This window comes from Lagopus muta, chromosome 1 (assembly GCF_023343835.1).
Source record: "Lagopus muta isolate bLagMut1 chromosome 1, bLagMut1 primary, whole genome shotgun sequence".
NCBI classification, from domain to species: Eukaryota; Metazoa; Chordata; class Aves; order Galliformes; family Phasianidae; genus Lagopus; species Lagopus muta.
The window spans coordinates 5,499,566-5,525,593 of record NC_064433.1 but is presented as its reverse complement, the minus strand read 5'-3'; the positions used below and the strand labels follow the sequence as shown (position 1 = coordinate 5,525,593).

The window sequence follows — 26,028 nt, the reverse complement described above, 5'->3', positions numbered from 1 at the left end:
AGAAGTTGGAGGATGAACTTAACTGACTACGCACAAAGGTCTGTGTGAAGATGGAATCAACACAATACTCCTTCCTACCCAGCTTCTTAGGTCTTCTCAGTTACCAGCAGAAAGCAGGTAAAAAACAGCAGTCAAATCATGCACAAATCAATCCTTTTTTTTTTTTTCCTGACCTTAAAGTCATTCCAGTAGATATTTCCCAGATTTCCTGTAACATCAATAAATTATAGATTTTTTTTCTTAAACAAAAATTGAAAAAGAAAGCTATCACTCCAGCATAATCACCTAAATTTGGGGTCTGCATTTTCTAGAAGGTAAAGAAAGCAATCTGCTCAGAGTGCAATACAAGCATGGAAAGGATTGAATTATGGATTGGTCACAGGCCTCTGAAGAAACCACCCCAAAGGTTTTACCATGGGGTTCGAGCAAAACCCATGAATAATGCAGATCAGGAAAGAAAACATCTTAGAATATTTGTGGCTTGTTGTGAGACAGAAGAAGTGGTTTGAAAGTTACATTTCACATCTTCCTCAATCTCATAAGGCTTTATGCAAGCAGCAAGGTTCAGAAGATCAGCTCACAGATGTCTACACTCTGTGTGGCTGCACTGAAACCAAAAAGCCCATTCACAGAGTAGCCCTTTGAAGTCACTGGAGTTTTGTCATTGATTTTGAGAGGTCCAGGATTTCCATCGCAATGTGTAAGGTTAAGCATGTGTGTAAGACTTTAAAGGATCAAAACTTAAATGTGTAAACCTGTTCAGCAAGAGTACCCAGCCTTTCATGTCCTGTGAATGTGGTCTCGGTTACTGCTTGACACTGAGTGGCTGCTATTGCTCTTCACTCAAGAGCAAAAGCATGACTGAGTATGCATATGTCCTTCATAATTGTTGTTGAGTTAGGATATGACAAAAGAAAGGCTTTACCAGAGCACATTATTTATGGAGTGCCTATGGAAACATTGACTATGTCTGATTAAGAGCCACTATTAATCTATATTTCTGCCTCATGTTATCCAAAATACAGGTGCTGGGCTTTCTAGGTTGCTTACTGTGTCAATGGTGTGCACTGTACCTATAAATCAATCACTGAATATAGCAAAAGTATAATAGACAAAATCACATGTTGGGAGCTCTTTTATTTTATGAGCAGTTCTATTGATTATCGTCACATTTTCTTCTTCATTTTGCCTGACTAGAGACTATTTTGCTCACTTACCTCAGTCATGCCTGATGATCAAATGTTTCATTTTTAATGAATGGCAGAATCCAATTTTTCTAACTTGAATCAAATGTACACTTAGCCTTTAGGATAATGAAGATTAGCTGAGGGAAAAGAGAAATGAATCCTAAAAGAGACTGATCTGCATTGTGTCCATACTGCTGGATAACTTAGCTATCTAGAGTGGTTTCATGTGCCTGATACCCATATTGGGTATTTGTATATAAAGGAATATATATTTCTGTGCTGACACATTTGATTCTGAAATCAAACAAGTTTTCCTTTTGGAAAAACCTGACTGTGATACTGGCTGTGGTCATCTGTGGTGATCACGCTCTCAAGGCTTTATGAAAAAGGTTGATTCAGCCCTGTTTGCCTCTGTTCCTTTCAATCTGTTGTTCCAGTGTGAGCCCACGGGCATCATCCACAAACATTCATTTTTCCCAAAAGCAAAAAGCTGGGGCCCAGTATGGGGTACAGTGGACACAATAAACCCCTCGACAGCTGGCCAGATGTGATATGGATGTGAGCTGTGCCATAACACTTGGGAGCCAAAGATTTCTCTGTAAGATACTTTCAGCAGTGTAAATACAGCCTTAGCTGCACACATTTAGGAAGGCACGTTCTCTGTCTGGAAGCCTTCAAATGCACTTAGCTTCCCCTGTGTAATGAGACTTATATCTGGAGCATCAGCTTATTAAAGTGCTGGTGCCTAAATTAGGTGGACTTCAGTGTACTCATGGTGTTTCATGAATCTCTCATTTTTTAAAGCATTGCAGCATAACTTTTAAATGCCACTGGTCTGCAAAATAGAACAAATAAAACAATCACAGCAGCTCCTTTCACTAGATCAGTTCAGCCTAATAAAAACCATGAGGAACAAGATTAATTGTACATTAAACACACTGCCTGGAATGCACTCGCAACAGCATCCCCCAGCAGCCCTTGAGGACTAATGATATACGTGAGCAACTTTACCCTGTCTATGCAATCCAATCCTAATTTCACTATGATTAGCCTTGTTTTAAGTACACTGCCAGTTATATTGGGCTCAGTAAGTCAAAAATACTATGGCTTTTTTTTTCCAGATATGTAATTTACAGTTTTTAGCTCTGTATCTTCATGGCATAGTTACTCGAGACTCCAAGTGGATGAGGAAAAGATGTCTAAATTAAGCAATGCAACAGTGCAGTTAATTAAGAAAATTTGAAGAGGAGAGGAGGTTAAATGATCTGAGTCTTGGATGTGATGTCCTACAGTGAGAATCAAACAAAACATTTATAAAAAATAGGTCAGATAAATCACTCCCTGAAAGCATCTGCTCATCTCCTTTGTCTGTTAGGGAGCACAAGGTGATTAGCACGGGTGTAGGTGTGTACAGCATACGTATCTAAATTTGGATAAGATGAATCCTGCCTCTGGTGTCCAACAACCATGAACAGAGACCAGACTTTTATATGAGGGTTATACAAGCAGCATGAGACTCCTATATGTGAAACCAAATAAAAATGTACATATAGAGCTTCTGGCTTTCTGCCCCTTTGTTACTTCCCCCAAGGAAGAGACAGTAGGTGCAGAAAAGTAGAAATAGAAAAGACTTAGCTCCAAGAACTCCTTCAGCACATAACCTTTAGGATGGGAACTATGCTATCAGCTTCACTGACGATGGGAGACAGAAATCAGGCAGGGATGTCTATAAGTGATAATGATAGTCTAGAATCACACTCTATGGGGCTTTGCTTCTCCTCTAGCATTTCTCATTTTTGGTAATATTTTAATTTTATCTTAGAATAAGACATTTATTTTTATTCTTAATTTATGCCTAGTGACCTCATATATAATGTATGCTGTATTTCTTTGAGAGTGTAGAAAGGAGGCATTTGATTATATTTAGGGTTTCATATACTCTGCACAGGATTAGGGTTCCCCAGGAGTCTACAGTGAACCATCTTCATCAGGAGATGAAGGATGTGTTTTCAGCTGCCAGCCTTGTGGAAGGATTGGCTAGTGTTGGCTCAGTCTGTTATCAATCAGTGTATGAGGGATGACTGGAGACTCGGGCCGTTGAGCAAAGGTACAGCTGTTTTGCTTTATTTGGTGATGTGGAGCTTCCAGAGTGATTCTTACGAAAATAATACCAGAGCTAATTCATTAAATGGAAATACAGCAAGCCCCTAATAATGTTGTAAATTATTTGCATTTGGGAGGTAAAAGTCTGTTATTACTAGAATGAAATAAAATATTGTCAGAGGTTAAGATGTAAGAGTTTTGCTATGCCTCTGTGATGCCTAATTTGGTTGACTAGAAATGTAACGCTGATAAAGTGGGCCTAAAGAAAACAAGGAAAGAGACTGTTTCTAATAGAGTGTAATAAGAGGACAAGGAGTAATAATTTTAAATAATAATAATAAAAAAGTAGATTTAAATTAGATATGAGCTAGAAATTTTTCACTCACTGAGGTTCTGGAACAGGTTACCCAGACATAACATCTGATTCCTAGAGGTGCTCAAGGCCAAGCTGGATGAGGTTTCTGAGTGACTTGGTATTCTGAAAGGTGTTCCTGCCCATAGTAGGGAGTTGGATCTATATGATCTTTAAAATCCTATCTTTATTATATGATTCTGTGATTCTATGGTTCTATGAAAGAAATGGTATAGCATATTTGTAATTTCTTCTTGATAGTCCTGAGGAGTCTGTGAATCTGATCTCTCTTAAGAGAAAGAAGCCTGTAAAATCCCATCATTACAGCCCATGGCAAGTTTGGAATTTACCTCAGTAGCACCTACTGCATGTAGCACAGACTAGCAGTGACTTTATATGCTGGAGATGTGGAAGAAATACAGAATTACGCCAGCTTTTTCCTGTAAAGAAAATTCATAGCTATGTTATCAGTTTCTAATTATAAAATGTTTTTAATATTTTATTAATCAGAGGGGAGGGAAGATGCCAAAACTTACAGCATTTTACAGAGTAAGGTTATGTGTTGATTTCTGATTGGATGACAAGGTCCTAATAATAAAACTCTTAATTTTATATTACATTCCTCTAGTGATGATAGAAGTTCTTTGCACATAATAGCACCATTTCTATTCAGGAATCTTGTTAACAGTTGTAAACTCAGATTATCATTTTTATTAGCCTAGTGTTTTCTTATTTCTGTCATACTGATGGGAAATTACAGCAAGTTTTCTGCCTTGATTTTTTTTGTTGCATTGAAAGTAATTCCATTCAACTGGAAATTTCCAAAGTTTGGGTACTGCTAGAAGCCAACAGCAAAGTGTACAGATTAGTTAAAAACACAAATGTAAAGATTACATTCAAATAGAAAGTAGACTGATTGATTAATATTATTATTTTAAAGATACAGAAGCTGATTGATTATTATTATTTTAAAGGTACAGATGACTTCTTATGTTTTAATGCTTCAGAAATTAACTTTTGTTGCCAAACTCAGAATCTCATAGTGACTGTGCTTTACTGTCCTGTTGCTCATTACAGTAACTTTGGCATCACCTCTAATATGGTATATACTCTTGATTACACCCAAGCCCTGTTCCTTGCAGCCCTGTCTACTACTGTGCTGCCCACTATGGGCTGCAGTCATCAAACACAAAGGACTTCTCGTGCATCTGGGTGATCACAAAACTCAAATGAGCACATTGGCAGCTGTTTCACTCCATTAGGCCATTTGAGCATTGTACAAGCACTGTTTCTAAAATAAAGTGAGACTATAGCTGCATAATTTACTGTCAACAGCCTACAGTTTATTCATATTACATCAGATACGCTTCTAAGTGTCAGTTGATACTGAGTGAATAAAAACTTATTTCCATAACAAGAACACTGAATTCAATCCTTTTATTCTCCAGTTATAAATGGTTGGGAGTTTAGGATTACAAAGGACAAAGCCTAATTTTTTGGCTCCTGTTGTTGGGGGAGGAGGGGAGGCAAATTGTAAGGGCAAAAGAAAGGTGTGAGAGCTACAGTGACCTCATTTCACAAGACACCAACGTTTTCTGCATGAGTAAACTAAATATTTAGAGAAGTATCACAGTGCTTGAAATTGAGGCTGAAATAGGGAATGACAAACTCCTGAAACCCTTAACCCTGCATCCTAACAAAGTTCCTGGGAAAGAATATGATTTTCCATATGGCATTGCCACATCTTTCTCTTCTTTCCAAGAACACAAAGAAGAATGTGTACTCAGTCTCTGATTGCTCCTTATACCCTTTCCTCCTGCGCAGTTTTGCCCTATGTGATCATGACATGCAGTTGGCAAAACAGACTTCTGAGTGTCACATTGAAGATGATTAATTTCAAGATACCACTTTTAAAAAATAAAGGAAAACAGTTTTCAAGAAATTAGAGGACTGAATCACGCTGGCATTCCAACTCCACACCATTTCTTTGAAAAATTCTGATATGTATTCAAAAAGTTTTTCTCAGTACAGCCACAAAGCTGTCAACAACTAACTGTAAAAGCTGTTTACTCCATATAATTCAATAAAAGCTTACAGGATCAGGTCTTAAGTGTAATGGCAACAAATTGCAGTTAGGAAAAGAGAGATTTTAACAAACATAAGATTCAGTTCTGGGAATACTCAGCAATTTCCTCTTAAATACAGAACAAAGTCAGCCTTCCTGTTGATTTTAGTAGGTGCTGTAACATTTAATACTTCTCAAAATCACATCTGAGAATAAAAACAAATAAAAACAAAATATATGTATGTGGCCCTAAAAGTTTCATAAAAGTTAAAACAAATCAAAAACTGAACACCTCTGATTTCCTATAAAATGCATTAATGTCAGAAAAAGACTAGAAGGCAGATCTTAGAAATCAGGGGACTTATGAGGCAGTAACTGGAACATGTATAACACAGATCTGATTATTTCTGGCAGGTTTGCATTCATAGGAAATTAGTCAGAGCATCAGACTCATTCTTTACAAAAGCAACGCCAAATATTTAGTCTCAAAGTTTATCACCTTCTTGCAATTAGCTTCTACAGAGATATGTCAAGGTAAGGAGTAAAACAGCTCTCTCCCTGTTTCTCCAGAGGAACAATGCAAAGGATAGCAAGAACTTTACTCAGTGTACAATAAATCCTGGAGACACCGATCCCACTTGATGCAAACAAAAAAAATATTTATTTATTTTTGAAAAGTTTCAGTGTTGCTCTTCCCCATCGAGTAAACAGCTGAACAGGCAGAATGATACCCAAGATCATCTCCTCCACCCCCATCTCCACCCCCATTGTATCTGTGCTTCGGGTAGCATTTGAAAAAAAATCACACACATAAACCCCCAACTCAAATATCTTTTCTGATAGGAGCATGGAACAGCACCCAAAAAACAATCAAGTCCTCATTGTCATAGTGCGACAATCACAGCACCGCTTCTCTTGAGCAAATAGTCAATTCTCAGAGAGAAAAGCATCATGAGGACAGACACGAAAGCTGTTATTATCCATTTTAAGTAATAGGAGAAGGTCACATATCAAGCAGTTACACCTTTTCATTACATCCTAACCCTCCACAGCAGGGGAACTACACTTATGACAGCGTTAGATATACAAAAGCTTTCAGCTCCAAAAAAGGAAGAGAAAAGATGGGAAAGGGAACAAAAAAATTAAATTTGTCTTACCAGCACGTTACAGCACCAACTTGCTTGAAGGAATGTTGCCTTTACAGGATTCTCTTTTAATTATCCTGAAAGCAGAAGAGGGGAAAAAAAAAAGAAGACGAAGAAGCAGGGTGGTTAAATTAGCGTGTGCTAGAATCTTTTCAGTTTGTCGCAGAGTAGAAAAATAGAAGAAAAAAAAAATCACGCAAAGAAAAAAAAATAGAAAAAGAAAGCTCAGTAATTTAAATTTGCTGTCAGTTCAGGCAGCATCGCTCTGTCCCGCCCCTCTTCCCACTGGGTTCTACTACCTGCAGGGCTGCAACTGACAGCTACTGTGCAAACAAAAAAAAAGGCAAAAAGCATGCTGGGACCATGCTGTCTGCTGTCTGAGTCTCTCTCTACTTCTGATGACTGAAAATCATTAGTGGAAAGGTTCTGTTGTTATTTGCTGGGATTTTTTAAGTTGTGTTCTTTGCATGAAATTTCATTTAATTTTAATTGATACAATGCAGCATATGATAGGAGCTGGTTGTTGTGATTCTGTGCTCTCCTTGAAATGGAAACTAACCTCAACAGATTGATTTTAATAGTATGATATATGTAGAATACATGCAGGCATTTGCCATGTTGCATTTAGCAGGCTGCTTTCAGCCCTTCATGTAATACAGTATACAAAAATGATTGAATAGGAAGTCAGGAAGGACTAAACTCTGGCACAAAAAAAGTTGCCATATATATATATACATACACATTTATGTGCGTTTAGGTTTTCCCACTAAACTTTTTATAATCATATTTTAAGAATAGAAAGTAACAAAGTCAGAGGCACAATGAACAACTTGCACAATGCTTATGTAAAATGAACAAACTGAAATTCAAAGTACAGCAAAACCTGTGTCTTTAAACAGATGTTTAAAATCACTCTTGAAGGTCTGTGCTACTGACTATTAGCAGACTGCTTACATTATAAGAGTGTGAAATATTTGATGGAAACCAACGTGAAAATCAAGTACAGAAGCTATAAATGCATTTTTATTGCAATTTTAATTGTTGCTAACAGACTTTTAGCAACAGGGCTAAAATCATCCTTCCACAACAAAGACAAATATAATCTATAACTTCTAACTGTAAATGTATTCACCAAAATATGGTTCCCTCCTAATTATCAAATAAAATTAAAAGAGTGAAATGGTGCTTTCCCTTAATACTTTAGTAGTAATTGCTTGGATCATGCATCAGTAAATATGCAACGTTTTTATTCAGTGACTGCTCTACTTATGCGTGTAACCATAAAATAAAAAGCTGAAATGTTTCATCTTAATTAAATTAATCTCTGTTTTACTCAAAGTTTGCCATTTACACAGAAAGAGACACATGCGTGCTGAAAATATCTGCCATGAAAAACAGGCTTCTAAATAGATTTTTAAAACTCTGCAAAAACAAATTTTTACTATAGCTTCGCATGTTCTGTAGCCTTTACTCATCAAAGTAGCTCCAATTGGATGACTGCTTCTGTCAAGAGCTACGTAACAGAACTGATTGGATAGGGTTTGTCTGACAGCCATCATTAGGCTCCTATTCATTAACTGATTACCATATTAAATTACCACATTCAGCTTTCAAGTTGCTTCTCTTCTATAATCTCCAGACCCCTTCAACAGGTTACCATCTCAAATCTTTTCTGTGGAGGCTAGAAATCTCTCACCGTTCCACAGATGAGGATAAAATTGTGTACACAAGTTTCATTTCTTTGCAGTTACCAAGCTCTCTTAGCAGTCTCATGCTGTATACAAGAATTTTTTTTTATCCCCCGTGGGTTCAGTCTCAGTATGGAGGCAAAAGACAGCATAGAGAGTTGTCTTCAAAATGGAAATACAAATAGATAAGGACAGTGAACAGAATTTGGAAGAGCTACGATGGCAGATTCCCCAAGTACTTGGAAAAATGCAGCATTTTTTCAACTAAAATATTGCACACGTTTACACTTTTGTGGCTATGAAGACTTATTTTTTAGCTTTAAAAATGACCGAGTATAGCCTTTTCTTCAAGTTCATTGTTCTCTACCTCCACATCCTTTGTTCTAACCACAAGACTTTCTTTCTCTTTTTCTCCTTGTGAAGAGAAAAGAATGGAAAGGAGGGAAAAAAAAAAAAAAGAAAGAAAAAAAAAGAAAAAAAGTGTTCTTGATAACTTGAAAGAATTTAATCTTTAATTTGGTATTTTCATACATATACTCTTGCACATATGCATACACATGCTCAATTTCTAAATACTGTTAAATCCAACTCACTTATTATTCTTCCATATTTCCCTGCGAAAGTCGAGGGTGGCCTGTTTTTAATGCACTTGGCATTTTGAACAAGGCACTTAGAGCTTCAAAAGACAAATAATTGAATTTTGTCTTTAATGGAGTAGGGTAGTGAACTAAGTAACAAAAACTAAAAAAAAACAACTAGATTTAGCAAAAACGGAGTCAAGAATGCAATTTGACTAATTGGTTGACAAAAGTGCACAAGAGCTCATAAAATCAAACATTTATAGAATCATCTCACTTGTTCTATTAACTTTAAATAAAAGTAGTGGAAAAGTAAACTGCTAACATAAACCTTTTATAATATAGGACATAAGAAAACACAAGGGCTAGTATTAAGTTGTGTAGAAGAGTATGGTTTGTATCATTGGAAGCTTCCTTCATTTTACAATTTAATAATGCCATATGTTACTATTAACCATCCTATGTTTCTGTTAAAATTTAATTTTAATTAAATGTCATAGGTTTTGAACTTTACAAATAAACCAATTCCGGTACTATGGTAAAGGTAATACTTACTTTGTGGTTTTATAATCAGTTCTTAATGAATTAGTTAAAGATGTAGTAATTAACTGAGGTTTCCTACCATCTAATACAACATAAAATTTCTAATTAACCTGTGCATCCTTTACGACACACCACCAAGAAAAATGTTTTCTGGTCTCATTTTAGGAATATTTTTCACAGAATCACAGAATCACAGAACTGTAGGGGTTGGAAGGGACCTCCAGAGATCATCAAGTCCAACCCCCCTGCCAAAGCAGGTTCCCTACGGTAGGTCTCACAGGTAGGCATCCAGGCAGGTCTTGAACATCTCCAGAGAAGGAGGCTCCACCACCTCCCTGGGCAGCCTGTTCCAGTGCTCCGTCACCCTCACTGTAAAGAAGTTCTTGCGCATGTGTGTGCGGAACTTCCTATGCTGCAATTTCCAGCCGTTTCCCCTTGTCCTGTCTCCACTTACCTCTGAAAACAGTCTGGCCTCACCATTCTGCCACCCACACCTTAGATATTTATAGACCTGGATCAGATCCCCTCTCAGTCTTCTTTTCTCAAGGCTGAACAGACCCAGTTCACTCAGCCTTTCCTCATAGGAGAGATGCTCCAGGCCCTTCACCATCTTCGTGGCCCTCCGCTGGACTCTTTCCAAGAGATCCCTGTCTTTTTTGTACTGGGGAGCCCAGAACTGGACGCAGTACTCCAGATGAGGTCTTACCAGGGCAGAGTAGAGGGGGAGGATCACCTCCTTCGACCTGCTGGCCACACTCTTTTTAATGCACCCCAGTAAGCCATTGGCCTTTTTGGCCACAAGGGCACACTGCTGGCTCATGGCCAACCTGTCATCCACCAGGACACCCAGGTCCCTTTCCGCAGAGCTCCCCTCCAGCAGGTCATCCCCCAACCTGTACTGGTGCATGGAATTATTCCTCCCCAGATGCAAGACTCTACACTTGCTTTTGTTAAACCTCATCCGGTTTTTTTCTGCCCAGCTCTCCAGCCTGTCCAGGTCTTGCTGAATGGCAACACAGCCTTCAGGCGTGTCAGCCAACCCTCCTAACTTCGTATCATCAGCAAACTTGCTGAGGGTGGCCATTATCCCCTCATCAAGGTCATTGATGAAGATGTTGAACAAGACCGGACCCAGCACAGACCCCTGAGGAACACCGCTAGTTACAGGCCTCCAACCGGACTCTGCACCACCACCAACAACCCTCTGTGCTCTGCCAGTCAGCCAGCTCTCAACCCACCTCACTGTCCACTCATCTATCCCACACTTCCTCAGCTTTGTTATAAGGATGTCGTGGGGGACAGTATCAAATGCCTTGCTGAAATCAAGGTAGACTACATCAACTGCTCTCCCCCTATCCACCCAGCCAGAGACAACATCATAGAAGGCTACCAGGTTGGTCAAGCACGACCTCCCCCTTGTGAACCCGTGCTGACTACTCCTGATACTCCTCTTCTTCCAGTTGTCTGGAGATGACATCCAGTACAAGCTGTTCCATCACCTTTCCAGGGACAGAGGTGAGGCTGACTGGCCTATAATTGCCTGGGTCTTCCTTCTTGCCTTTTTTGAAGACCGGGGTGACGTTGGCTATCTTCCAGTCTTCAGGCACCTTCCCCGTCTTCCAAGACTTCTCAAAGATGACAGAAAGCGGTTCAGCAATCACCTCTGCCAGCTCCCTCAGCACCCGTGGATGAATCCCATCGGGTCCCATGGATTTGTGAACATTGGTGTTGCCTAGGCGCTCCTGGACCACCTCTTCCCTGACAGAAGGGAGGTCTTCCACTCCCCCAGATCCTCTCACTAACCTCCAGGGCCTCAGATTCCCGAAGGGGAGCTTTTTCACTGAAAACAGAAGCAAAGAAGGCATTCAGTATCTCCGCCTTCTCAGCATCCTCCATTACCAGAACACCCCCGTCACTTAGCAGGGGAGCCACATTCTCCCTTGTCTTCCTTTTACTGTTAATGTACTTGAAAAAAACTTTTTTATTATCCTTTATCCCCTTTGCCAGATTTAATTCCAGGCGGGCTTTAGCCTTCCTTGTCGCATCCCTGCAGACCCTGACAACATTCCTGTATTCTTCCCAAGTAGTCAGACCCTTTTTCCACATTTCATGGGCCTTCTTTCCTTTGAGTTTGTGCACGAGCTCCTTGCTCATCCACACAGGTCTCCTGCCACCCTTTCCCGATTTCTTCCTCACAGGGACACACTGATCCTGAGCTTGGAAGAAGAGCTGCTTAAATGCCGACCAGCTCTCACAGGCCCCCTTGCCTTCCAACACCCTAGCCCATGAGACAGCTCCAAGTAGGCCCCGAAAGAGATCGAAGTTGGCTCTCCTAAAGTCCAGGATAGCAATCCTACTTTTTGCTTTACTTCTTCCACTCAGGATCTTGAACTCCACCATCTCGTGGTCACTACAACCCAAGCTGCCCCTGACCTTTACTTCCCTGACAAGCCCTTCTCTATTAGTGAGAATAAGGTCCAGCAGTACCCCTCTCCTCGTTGATTCCTCAACCACCTGCATCAGGAAGTTGTCTTCAACACATTGCAGGAACCGTCTGGACCGTGCATGCCTGGCCACATTGCTTTTCCAGCAAATATCTGGATAATTGAAGTCCCCCATAAGCACCAGCGCCTGGGATCGTGACGCTGCTTCCAACTGTTTGTGGAAGGCCTCATCAACCTCCTCCTCCTGATCAGGGGGCCTGTAGCACACACCCACAATGGTGTCAGCCATACCAGCCCGCCCCTTGATTCTTACCCACAAGCTCTCCACTGCTACACCACTCTCCCCCAGGTGGAGTTCAATACATTCAAGCTGCTCTCTTACATAAAGAGCAACTCCACCACCCCGCCTTGCTGGCCGATCTTTCCTAAAAAGCACATAGCCCTCCATGACAACATTCCAGTCATGTGAGCTGTCCCACCACGTCTCTGTGATCGCAATGAGATCATAGCCATGTGACCGCACGCAGATCTCTAACTCTTCCTGTTTATTTCCCATACTGCGCGCATTAGTGTATAGACACTTCAGGGAGGCAGCATTCCCCTGCCACACTCCATCCCTTCGAACTCCACCCTTATCACCCATCAAGTTCACTTTTGAACCTTGAACTACCTGAACCTCAGCAGTCCTCATTTTGTCCCCTTCCCCCTTCTTACCTAGTTTAAAGACCTTTCAATGAGGCCTGCCAGCTCCTGGGCTAGGATCCTTTTACCCCTTGTAGACAGTTGAGCTCCATCTGCAGCCGTCATGCCAGGAGCTGAGTAAATTGCCCCATGGTTTTGCCTTTATGTTCAATGGAATTCATATTGACTGGGATTTTTCAGAAATTTTCTTGTCACTGATGATCAAGGATTGGGTCCTAAAAACAATGAAATCATTTCAAAAACTGCCATTCCTTTAAAAAAAAAAAAAAAAGCAAAAAGAATAAACAAACAAACAAACAAAAAAACATATCTCCATACAAATCCAAATTCATGAACATTCAAAGTCTCTTTTTGCACTATGTCTAAGCAGACCCTGTTGTACTGTAAAACGGAAAATGGCTGAGTAAAGGTATTTAGTCATGTGTTAAAATCATGACTTATAAACACAACAAACTGCAAATAAGACCAGAAATATACTCTTTGTAGCCAGAACTATCTAAATGACCTTTCTTCAAATGGGTCAAACTGTGCATTCCTGCCCCTCAGAAAAAAAAGTTCCAGGAATCCTGGAGGGATTGCCCCTTTACCAAAGCACAGTATAAATCACTTTACCCACTGAGGGCTGCATCCTGAACTTTTTCTTCAGTCGAGAATTCACGTTGCCATTCCATGAATTGCTGTTTTAACTGTAGCCTGTATTGACGACACCGTGTATCATCTCCGATAATGATGTGATCCAGAAAACTGTTAGCTTCACTCTTGTACTGGTATTGCATAGAGTGTTCTGTTTGCATCTGTGCAAGCATTTGTGGGACCCACTTGACATTTTGCTATATTCCAACACTGTCACCACAGTTTCCAACGCACTGAAGCTGATATTCATCTCTGCACACAGTTCCCTGGTGAAATACACTGATTTGCATAGATGATCTGATTGGGATGTTCTTCATTTCATGGTGTGAAATTCTGCCACCACTGCTAAAACGCACCACCCACTGCTTCACTGTGCTCACGTCCACTGTGAGAGACATTTGGTCTCCACAAATGTTCAGCATGTATCAATGAATGTCAATGAGGGCCATTTTTTCTACATGGAGGAATTCAGTGAAACACCTTTGCTTACAGATCTTGATGTCAGATGTCATTTTCTCAGATTGCCTGTCTGCTGCCGTCTGTCACACAGCTAAATAATGTAATGGAATATTGGGGAAGTTTCAACCTCCACTGCAATGCCACCAACATCTGCCTCCAACAACCAGGCCTATAAAATAGAAGACATTAATTTTGGAGCAGCCTTTATACTATCATAGAATAATAACATGTTTTTGGTTCATATACCTTTGTAGAGGGAATACAGAGGAGGTGTAAATTATGTCTTCCAGAGGTATGTGCTTTTCTGTAAACAGTCAAGTCCTTTGTTGTAAGGGGCCTTGGGGATAAACATTGGCCGTACAGCCAGCTGCAACTCTCACCTTTCTGCATTCCCACATTTGAAGTATTACAATCCATATTAATTATGTCAAAGTAATACTCAGCATCCAGTGACTTCACGTACCGTATTACCTTGTGTACAAGCTAAGACTTCTGCTACACTAATTGCTTCCTCCTGCAGCTTTAAATTGAATGGCTTTCTCATACAGTTAATTGCTTTCCCTTCAGCTCACAAAGAAAAGGTGTTGAAGGTGTCTTCTAAACAAAGACATACAGTAATTAAAAGCTCTTTTAAAGAGAGCTTCTTTTTTTTTGTACAGCACCTGCTGTTAAGTGAACTTCTCTGCGAACCATTACGTGCAGTCTTTGAATCCAGTGCATTATTTCTGAAATGTTGTGTTGGAGGATTTCTACATTTGATATGCTGACCTATATATGTTAAATTACTCTATGCTGGAAAAAAAAAAAAAAAAAAGTAACAATGGAAGAGCAGAAGACGTCAGCTTTCCCCTTCAAAGTCTCTCTCAAATAAATGGTTTGATAAAGTGAAAAGTAAGACTGTAAACTCCTGATTTTCTTGTGAATAATAACCATGGGTTGGTTTTTTTGGTTTGGTTTGTTTTTTTTTGTTTTGTTTTGTTTTCACTTTCCAAGCAGAAAAAGAAGATTTCTACATTTCTGTTAAAAGAACACCATTTTATAATGTCTGGTTTTGTATACCAAAATCTGTTATTAAGAAAAATTTATGTCATTTGTGTGATTTGGTAAATAGCAATTGTATATCCTAATCCTTCGAGTTACCTTGTCTGTGGTTGAATTTATTTTTCGTACCTATTCTGCCTTGTTCTCTGTGCATTCTCCCGTCTCCTTACGATCAAAGAGGGCTAATAAAAAAAATAACTCTACAGAATTCATTGCTTTGATAAATTAAGCCATTTTTGTGTGTTAGCCTTTCAAATATTTATGCCTCAAGATAGTTTGTGGGGTAGAAATAAAACAGTAAGACAAGAAAGAAAGACAGATGCTGCATCCAAGTTCTCTCTCTTTTCACAGGAAATATGATGTGGAAGATGAGAGTGCCATCTCTATCCATTAAGAATGTCAGGATATTTGCTTTGCTGTTTCTTCACATGCAGTAGATTGTTAATTGATGATTTAGTGCAAAAATTCTCAGTGCTAAATAGTTAAGCAGGGGGAGTAAATTACTCAAAATTTCTGTAATTGTGCAATAGTAGCCTTGGCTCTGAGATGGAAGATATCTTCTATACTAGTATAAATACAATAAGTAAAAAAGATAATCAGACAAGTTTAAGTGTCCATAACTTGATTCCTGTAACATTTCCTTATAATCAGAAAGGTGCTCTTAAATTGGCTCAGAAAGTGTTTAGACATTTCTCATTGCTATTGATTGGAAGTATAAAAAAGAATGAATGTCTATGATGCCCATCCAAAACTTCACAGGGGGAACTTATTTTGTGTTTAGAAAATGCCACAGTCAGACAGTAATAGTCCTTTATATATTTTAATGCAGGCCACCAAAAATCATAGGACTAAAACTTGATTGGATTGGAAAGGATCCTAAAGATCATTTGGTTCCAGCACCCCACTCTGGGCGGGGACATTTCCCACTAGAGCAGGTTTCTCAAAGCCCTGTCAGACCTACCAAATAACCTGTCTTTGATTGGATTGGACATTCAAAAGTTCTCTGGGCAACCCATTCCAATACCTCACCACCCTCATGGTGAATAATTTCTTATCTAATCTGAAGATATATGTTATTTTTTTTTTCTGATATGCATCTCCACATAACTGCAGCATGTGCTCCTCCAAAGCAAACCTTCCAGGCATATTCAGACATATTCTCATAGCAATGAATAATTCATTCTATCACTAACACTGACTTATTATTTGCTGTTATGCTGAGACTCCATAAAACAGCTCCCACTTCTCAGTTTGATGACTTACAATTCAGTCCATCTATAGTTTTGCATTCAGAAGATTGGTCAATTTGGAGACTATATACTATCAAAATATCCTTTTCTTCAAGGTTCAAGTGGATATTTAACAAAGCAGTTGCAACTGCTTTAACCACACCTTTACAAGTCTGTGATTTCTGAGTCGTGAACCCTTTAGGATTATGAAGCTTATCCCCTGGTGAGCATCACTCCATCCTCTCAGACTTTAACTTAATGCCCAAGAATATGATCACTTTGATGGGACCAGCTGTTTCTTCTGCTGCCAAAGCACTCCAAACACTTTGGCAGCTTCCCTAAATGTGCTCAGTAAATCCTGACACACCATAGAAGTGTGCGCTGTGGGTTCCTCAGTAAGAAGGCATTTGTGTATGTACTGACCTGACATTTGAATTATGTGTTCACAACTTACTGTGTGGGTCTGGGAGAGATCCAGCATGATGAGTTCAGAAAGTGTGAGTTGGCAGCTCCTGAACCAATAGCACCTTCATTGCTTTCTACTTAGAAACTTAACAGGTAAGAAGCATGAATACACATAGACAAAGCCACAGATTGCCATTTATTGAGCCTTTCTGTAAAATCTTTATCTTTCGTAATCTTCAGAGGAGGATCAAGGAATATCAGACCACTTAAAAAAGTAATATTAGCAGGAATAGGAATTCACCAAAGTTTCCTATTCCTTCCCTTTACATAAGCCTGTTTTCAGTTGCTTGTGGCTTTTTACCACATTGTATTTTGTGATTTTCTTGGCTAGATGTGTGCAGTTAATTGGAAAACTTCAGCCAAATCAACCCAGTCTTTGCTGAGAACCAGGCTGGGGGAAAAGCATTTTAAGATGATAGTAATATTTTCTTTTAGGAGACCTATTTTGTTTCTTCCAGACAGAAAAACAAAACAAAACAACAACTCACCGTCCAGAAAGAAAATTATATGAATGAGGACCCTTCTGGAGAAGCTGGAGAGACACACAGGATGCATATGCTATAACCGACATGGCTTAGGGGTTTGAGAGGTGTGACCATGATGGCAGGGTGATATCATTCTGATTTTCAAGGAGAAAGTTCAGAGTGTAAGGTTTGGACATATGGATTTTAGCAGTGCAGTGACTATTGCTCTCAAGGCTGTAACTTGCTTCATTTAGTAGCATAGGTATGATCATTACAGTAAGTACTGACCACTTGAGCTGTTGGTAGGAATGTTTTGAAACTGAAAATGAGGGAAGTAATAGCTGGACAGAAGGGAGTGTACCAGAGAAAGAAAGGACAGGAAATGCTGGAAAAAGGAGATTAAAACTGAAATGATGTTGGAGAGCAGCATGGGTTGTCAGTGTATAACTTCTTGCCTGGAAATTACGGGAGTGTACAGCCACCAGGACGGTAATAAAGATACATAGCACTGGGGGAAGGGAAGAATGCTCATTTCCTTCTATGACTGGGTGACCAGACTGGTAGACGAGGGAAAGGCTGTTGATGTAGTCTATCTAGACTTCAGCAAAGCCTTTGACACAGTTTCTCACAGTATTCTCCAGGGGAAACTGGCTGCCAGTGCCTAGACAAGTATACTCTTCTTTGGGTAAAGAACTGGCTAGAGAGCAGTGCCCAGCGGGTAGTGGTGAATGAAGTTAAGTCCAGCTGGCAACCCATAAGTGGTGCTTCCCAGGGGTCAGTACTGGGGCCCATCTTGTTTAATATCTTTACTGAGACCTAGATGAAAGGTGTGTGTGTGTACTCTCAGTAGGTTTGCAGATGACACCAAGCTGGGAGGTAGTGTTGATCTGCTTGAGGGAAAGGAGGCCCTTCAGAGGGATCTGGATAAGCTGGATCACTGGGCTGAGGTGAATGGGATGAAGTTCAACAAGGCCAAGTGTCACGTCCTGCACTTTGGCCACAACAACTCCACACAGCACTATAGGCTTGGGGATGGATGACTGGATGACTGTGAAGAGAAGAGGGACCTGGGGTTGATGCTTGGCTGAACATGAGCTGACAGTGTGCCCACGTGGCCAAGAGGGCCAAAGGCATCCTGGCCTGTGTTAGAAATAGTGTGGCCAGCAGGAGCAGGGAGGTGATCATCCCCCTCTACTGAGCACTGGTGAGGCTGCACCTTGAGTATTGTGTTCAGTTTTGGGCCCCTCACTACAAGAAGACACTGAGGCACTGGAATGTCCAGAGAGGGGCAACATAACTGGTGAGAGGTCTGGGGCACAAATCTTATGAGAAGCGGCTGAGGGAGCTGGGATTGTTCAGTCTGGAGAAGAGGAGGCTCAGGGGAGACCTTATTGCACTCTACAACTTCCTGAAAAGAGGCTGTGATGAGGAGGGATTTGGCCTCTTCTCCCAGGCAACAAACTGGACCTGAGGAAATGGCTGCAAGTTGTGCCAGAGGAGATTTAGACTAGACATAAGGAAAAACTTTTTCTCTCAGAGAGTGGTCAGGCACTGGAATGGCTGCCCAGGGAGGTGGTGGAGTCACTGTCCCTGGCAGTGTTCAAGAGGTGTCTGGATGAGGAGCTATGAGATATGGTTTAGTAGCTTGTGGTAGTAATGGTAATGGAAGGAAGTTGGACTAGATTATCTTGTAGGTCCTTTCCAACCTTGCAATTCTATGATTCTATGAATCTTGTGAGAGATCTTGACTGTAGCTTTCCTAACATAGGGAAGTGATGTCATCCAAAGGGACCTGAATAAGCTTGAGAAGTAGGCCCTTATAAACCTAATGAGGTTCAATAAGGCCAAGGGCAAGGTGCTGCATCTTGGTCAGAGCAATTCCAGATATGTGCATAGTCTGGAATAAGAATTCATTGAGAGCAGCCCTATGGAGAACCCTGTTACTTACTTAGGGGTTCTGGTGGATAAAAAGCTTAACATGAGCCAACGCTGTGCACCTGCAGCCCAAAAGGCCAGCACTATCCTGGGCTACATGAAAAGAAGAGTGGGAAGCAGGGTGAGAGAGGTGATTTTTCCCTTCTACTCTGCCCTGGTAAGGCCCTATTTAGACCTTGGTGTGGCATCTTAAGCAAGAAAGTCATGGAGCTGTTGGAGTGGGTCAAGGGGAGGTCACGAGTATTGGAATACCTTTCCAACCCTCAAGAAAGAAGGTTGCAGCACCTCTTCTACATAGAAGAGCTAAGGTACCTGGAGCTGTTCAACCTGAAGAAGAATCTCCAGGGAGACCTCTCTGCAGTTTTTCAGTACTTAAAGAGAGCTTATAAACAAGATGGAGACAGACTTTTTCCACGATCTTAAAGTGATAGGACAATGGGGAACAGTTTTAAACTAAATGAGAGGAAATTTAGGTTAGGTGCTAGGAAGAAATTCTTTACTCAGAGGGTGGTGAAGCACTGACACAGGCTGCCCAAAGAAGAGCAAGTGCCCCATCCCTTCAAGCATCCAGAGCTACACTGAATGTGGCTCTGGGAAGCCTGATCTAGTGGGTGGCAGCCCTGTTCATGGCAGGAGTTCAAACTGGATGACCTTTAAGGTCCTTAGAGCTGAAACTGTTCTGTAATTCTGTGATTCATTCTTTGAATATAACATCTTTGGCATTCAACTTCTGTAAATGGTGATGATCTTGGACAACTTTTTACTTTGCTAGGAACTGCATACACTCCTAATGGTGTCCCTTGCTTGAGGTTCTTGGTGTTATTGAAAATTCTGAGATAATAGTAATGAATGAAGTGTACGTAAGAGCCAGGCAAATCCCTTCAAATCCCTTTTCAACTATTAGCTAGTTTCTGTGCCTGTTGGTTACTTTTTTCCTCTGTGTTTCTCTTCTGACAGCAGAGCTTTGCCTTGAAGGGCAAGAACATTCCATCTGTTGAGCTCTGAGGGTGTAAATGGTCTTAAATACTTTTTTTGTTGTTGTTGTTGGGTTTTTTTTTTTTTTTTTTTTTTTTTTTTGTATATATGAAAGTCTGGAAGACCTGTCATTTCTTGAGCTGGAAATGGATAATTTCCATCTCCTTCATGGCTAACTATGTACAAATTGTGTCATCTTGTACACTAAGGGCAGATCCAATTGGGGCATATGTTATCATATAGCTGCATTCAAACAGAGGCCCTCAACATGAATACTATTAAAATGTGAAATGCTCATAGATTATTTTAGGCTTCACAGAGAGCCATAACAGCAACTGCAATAAATCAGAACAGTTGCCAGGCACTTATGTATCAGTGCTCCCTAGCTGTCACTTAACAGGCTGCAGTGCATCTCTGCTTTGCTGCTGGATCCTATGCTGCAGGCACGTTCCCAAAGCCAGAGTGACTGTGAGTGGGTTGCTTGAAGAACTGTCCTCCAATAGTATTGTGATGGTCTCCTGTATAGAGCTGGAGAGATGCCCAGGGGTCAAAATATGTGCCAAAACACAACTGTCTGTCTGAACAAAATTTATCTTTAATACTCCCAGGATTTCAGCCAAACTCTCTTCCTGGATCCCTTTGTTGTCTAATGAGGCAGGAACAGGACTGGATTTTCCTGAGGACAAATGTGTTAAGCAGTATCCAGCCTGCCTCATGCCTGCATTGCACTGTCAGAAACCTCTACTCCTTTAATAAGATGTTAAATGATTTTTTCCTTGAAGTAGAAAAAAAATAGATGAACTTAAACAAAGGCATTCCTGGTATTCCTGCAATATTTCTTCACAGTGTATTGTTTAGGTTTCCAGTGCAAAATTAAGAATTTGCTTTAAAATGTCATGTAACGTAGATTGGTCTGAAAACAGATGTTGGCTGAGGCAGACTTCAAGACTGTAAAGTATTTAATCAAAAGCCTTTCAATTCAGAATGAAGCTCTTGGAAACAAATGTTGGTAGTTTAATTGAGCAAAATAAAAATTATTTTTAATAAAATATCAGTATATACAAATATAATATTTCATGATACAAATATCTCATTGATACAGGAAACTCCATGTCTTCAGAGCTGGTCACGAAAATGTGCACTACATGTTGTCAATAAGCGAGGAAATTCTATAAGATAGAACATCTCCACAGACACAGAGCAAGTCAGAGACAAGAAGGACAGGTTTCCAAATGGAGAATAGTCATGGGAGAAACTATTACTGTTTTATATCCTACATCATATTTTATCAGAAAGGATAGAAAGCAGCACAGATTAAGAGTGTGAAAGATCTGCTGTGTTATCTAATTTACTTTTCAGTTTTACCAAAGTTTATTATTGCAGAATTCTAAAACTGCCTGTTCCTTCCTTCAAATGCCTGGAGTGCTATAACTTCTCTATACTTAGCTGTTTCGCTGGCTACTACATCTTGATTTTGATGTCTTTAATTTCATCTAATTCTCTATGGCCAATTACAATGAAAATATCAGCCAAATGGGAAAATATTTATTTCTGGAGGGATGGCCCACTTTCACGTGACTTATTCAAGAACTTCTTTATTGTGTCCTTGTAAAACAATTATTCCCAAAGGGGAGAGAAAAAAAACAACTTCAGACCTTGTAGCTTACCCTCTGGTACTGAGATGCTTTCATTTACAGATCGTTTGCCAGGTATATCCATGTGCACAGCTACAGTGTTTCATCTCTTTTTATGACATGTGAATTTTGCCTAAGTCTTTAACTTGACAGCTTTATTTTTTTTCTGCTTCACTCTGCAAATTTATCTCTAAGTTTTCTTTCACCCCAGATCTCTTTCAATAACCCTGCATTTCAGGCTCTTTCTCTCCTCCTCCCTATGCTATTCAACATTAATTATTTTTTCTCTATTGAGAGTAGCTTGTAATTTTCCAGGCTAAACATAATTTTGCTTTAAGCCCATATTCCTTACCTATTCACATTATTTGCATTATTTCACTGGGTTTGATAACCTTTGCTGATTTTAGTACCATCTGCAACTTTCATTAGTATTCTGTTTACTCTTTTCCCCTGGACCAAAATGAAGACATTAAGGCCTGACCTGACTCCTGCAGTTCTTGCTAGATACCTCCTAGCTACTTTCAAATCTATTTTTCATTACCCATTATTAGAAGCCTCTAGATAGTTTTCAGTGTGAGTGACAATATGAAGTAGTTGCTCCAAACTTAAAATATCTACTATAAATATTGATAGGTAAAACTAAAACCACCAAAACTCTAATAAAATAGTAGATAACTGTTGCTAGGTCTATTAAAAAACATCTAAGCAGCAATCCTCTTTCAGGCTAGAAAATGAACATTCTGCCCAAGTTATTTTGAAGTGCGTGACACTACTTACTTACATAATCTTTAAGTATAATTTTAGTAGATAGTAATATAGATAGTCAGTGTTTACCATGTAGCTGAAGGAGCATTTGAATTTTTGTGCTGTAGAGTTACTGGAGCTCCTGGACCTGTACCTTGAATTAGATGTTCACTGCTTGAATGTTTCTTGAGGATCTGGGCCTTTCTCCCAGACACAGTGTGAGTAAATACCCAATAGTCCATGCTATATTGCCCTTAGAATGCACATGTCATATTTATACTGCACAAAGAATGAGAGAGGCATGTAGTGATTGCCTGATGCTTACAGTGCACTGTAATGTGTCCTTTCAGGAAATTTTGAAGAGCACATACATGAGAGAGCTATTGCTTAAGTCTTATGTGTCTTTCCAACACTTTATACAACTTTGTACAGCAGTTCTATGCCGTTGTGGATCCGCATATCCCCAAAGTGAGCCTACTCTTCAATTTCGCTAAGTGTTATATTGCCCACACACCATGACTGATGTTGCACATACTTTTCTCTGATGCCAGAGAAGATCCTGGGCAAGCTGTTTTGCATAAAGAGCTAGATTAGAACCACAGGCTAACGTCAGTCTATACCCTGGCCTAGCCTATCTTAATCTTTTTAGATGTGAAGTCTTTGAAATGACAAGTTACCTCCTCAAAACGGATGCTAGCTCTAAAAGGCAATTTGGGAGGATTTGGCTGGGAACAAGGGACAGCCAATGGAGCATGATGTAAGGCCCCTGCTGAGAATATCTCTTCATGCTTTCCGTAATTTTAGGCCAGCTAAAACTTGTTGCATGGACAGCTTTAGAGAAAAGGTGATAGTAAATGATAAAATCATGTTCTAGTAGATGTTATTTCACCATTTGCTTTTCAGAAATACTAGTGAAGAATCACTGCAGCAGTGTCTTCAGCCTAGCTTTTTTTGTCTATAGGAAGGTAAAATGTATGCGTCTTTGGCAGAGATGAAGGAAGAAATTAATCTACTTAGAAACATCACTGCCTTGCTGATTTCTTGCCTAGCAGTCTGGGTTACTTCTTAATATGCTAAAAATCGTCAAACTAGAATGCATATCAGAAATCTGTAAAATCTAAAGAAATAGAGTTTGTAAATCTAAGTGACTTCAGTTAGGTTGGCTGTTTATCTGTCCTTGCCGTGCTCACTTATTTCTTTAAAAGGGCAAGACATGGTTGCCTGACTTTTCTCCTCTTAGTGACCATTTTGGATATGAAGTAAATCTCATCTCAATTTACTTGTTCAGATGGAACAAGGTAGTTGTGTGGCCTTCTTTGTTGGATTCAGTATTAGTATAGTCCTGAAATTCTTATTCTAGGCACATCTATAGAGGCTGTGATAGGTAAGGTTTGTTCTTAAAGGTGTCCCAGTCCAGTCTGCTACTGCTCTGTGACTTGAGTTAATAGATCTGTGAGGTCCATAATGAACCTTGAGTAGTTCAGGACTGTAGTAACCTAGTCTTGGGTCTCCGTGGTTCACAGAATCACAGAATCACCCGGGTTGGAAGGGACCCCAAGGATCATGTAGTTCCAACCCCCCTGCCTAGCAGGGCCACCAAACATACATATTCAGATCAGGTTGCCCAGGACCCCGTCCAACCTGGCCTTAAACACGTCCAAGGACGGGGCATCCACAACCTCCCTGGGCAGCCCGTTCCAGGGCCTAACCACTCTCCTAGTAAAGAACTTCCCCCTAACATCTAACCTAAATCTTCCCTCCTTCAACTTAAAACCATTTCCCCTAGTCCTGCTGTTGTCAGCCCTTTTGAAGAGTTTACTCCCCTCCTGGGTGTAGGTTCCCTTCAGGTATTGATAGGCTGCAATGAGGTCACCCCGCAGCCTTCTCTTCTCCAGGCTGAACAAGCCCAACTCCCTCAGCCTGTCCTCATAGGGGAGGTGCTCCAGCCCCCTGATCATCTTAGTCGCCCTCCTCTGGACCCTTTCCAAAATCTCAATGTCTTTCTTGTACTGAGGGCTCCACACCTGGACACAGTACTCCAGATGGGGCCTCACAAGAGCCGAGTAGAGAGGGACAATCACCTCCCTGTCCCTGCTGGCCACCCCTCTCCTGATGGAGCCCAGGATCCCATTTGCCTTTCGAGCTGCCAGAGCGCACTGCTGGCTCATATTCAGTCTCTCGTCCATCAGGACCCCCAGGTCCTTCTCTGCCGAGCTGCTCTCAAGGACCGCTCCTCCCAGCCTGTACAGGTGCCTGGGGTTCTTCCGGCCCAAATGCAAAACCTTGCACTTTGCCGTGTTGAACCTCATCAGGTTCACCCGAGCCCAGCCCTCCAGCCTGTCGAGGTCCCTCTGAATGGCATCCCTTCCTTCCACCGTATCAACGGCACCACTCAGCTTGGTGTCGTCAGCAAACTTGCTGAGGGTGCACTCAATTCCCTCATCGATGTCATTAATAAAGATGTTAAAGAGCACCGGTCCCAAGACAGACCCTTGGGGGACACCACTTGTTACCGGCCTCCACCTGGACATAGAGCCATTGACCACCACCCTCTGTCTGCGGCCTTTCAACCAATTGCTTATCCATCGGGTCGTCCACCCATCAAATCCACTTCCCTCCAATTTGGAGATGAGGATGTGGTGGGGGACCATGTCAAAGGCCTTGCTCAGGTCCAGGTAAATGACATCGGTCGCCTTCCCTTCGTCCACCAATGCCGTCACTCCATCATAGAAGGCCACAAGATTAGTTAGGCATGACCTTCCTTTGGTGAAGCCGTGCTGGCTGTCTCGGATCACATGCTCATTCTTTATGTGACCGAGCATGTTGTCCAGGAGGATCTGTTCCATGATCTTCCCAGGCACGGAAGTTGCTAGCTTCAGACTCACCCTGGGTAGGTGAGGAAACTGTCCTTACTGCTAAAGTAGCTCTGGGAGTCTTCTAGGTGACCAAATGCCATCAGTGGCATGAACTGATTAAGGGAAGAGTGTGGGCAACAAGGTAATATGATGCGTTTCCTTTGTAAATCACAGTCATGAGGGTCTCCAAAAGCTGGCAGTTCTAAGGGATTCTACTCATGCTTTTTCCGGGACACTATACCTAAACACACCAAAGTCAAATTCACAGTTATAATCCCATGTGATTAGGGAAATAGACAGGGAGATGAGCTTGGCTTCTGTGCATTTAACAGCATATGAAGAAAAAAAACTTTGGAGAATCAGACCTATTTATTTTGTTTACTTGCTTTATTATTTTAATTTTTTATTTCTTTCTTTATCTTCTTTACATTGTGAAAATATGGTCCTGTGCTATTATGCAAAACCTTATTTGTCAATCTCTTCAAAAATCAGGAAACATTCCAGAAAGCCAGGGAGGAAGTTCATACCAGCTTTAGTTAATCTGCAGAAAATCCGGCCTACATGACTCCCCTGTCACTGCTGCTCCTTTCATCTATTCTTTATAAGGAATCCATTGAACTTTAATTAATATGAAAAATTCAGGTTTTCATCTGATTTAAATGTGACTGACATCATGCTGCTACTAAAGTGGAAGAAAATCCAAGTGCGATGAAAACAATGTTGAATATCTGGATTCAAGAGGGAATCTCAGAGCCCACAGAAAACATAATCTTACAAACCTATAATG

At 40.6% G+C, this 26,028-nt stretch overlaps 2 protein-coding genes across 2 annotated transcripts in view; one reads left to right on the top strand and one right to left on the bottom strand.

Moving 5' to 3' along the window:
• CELF2 (CUGBP Elav-like family member 2) overlaps positions 1-7,142 on the bottom strand; it is a 564,102-nt gene extending 556,960 nt beyond the window's left edge. The window contains exon 1 of the mRNA XM_048952217.1: positions 6,865-7,142. The gene's annotated coding sequence lies outside the window, so the exon portion shown is untranslated. The remainder of the gene's footprint in view (positions 1-6,864) is intronic.
• LOC125696498 (uncharacterized) overlaps positions 1-25,165 on the top strand; it is a 37,102-nt gene extending 11,937 nt beyond the window's left edge. Inside the window, exon 2 of the mRNA XM_048952264.1 lies at positions 24,324-25,165. Coding sequence (XP_048808221.1) covers positions 24,429-25,136 — 708 coding nt within the window. The 5' untranslated portion in view covers positions 24,324-24,428 and the 3' untranslated portion in view covers positions 25,137-25,165. The remainder of the gene's footprint in view (positions 1-24,323) is intronic.
• The last annotated feature ends 863 nt before the right edge of the window (positions 25,166-26,028 follow it).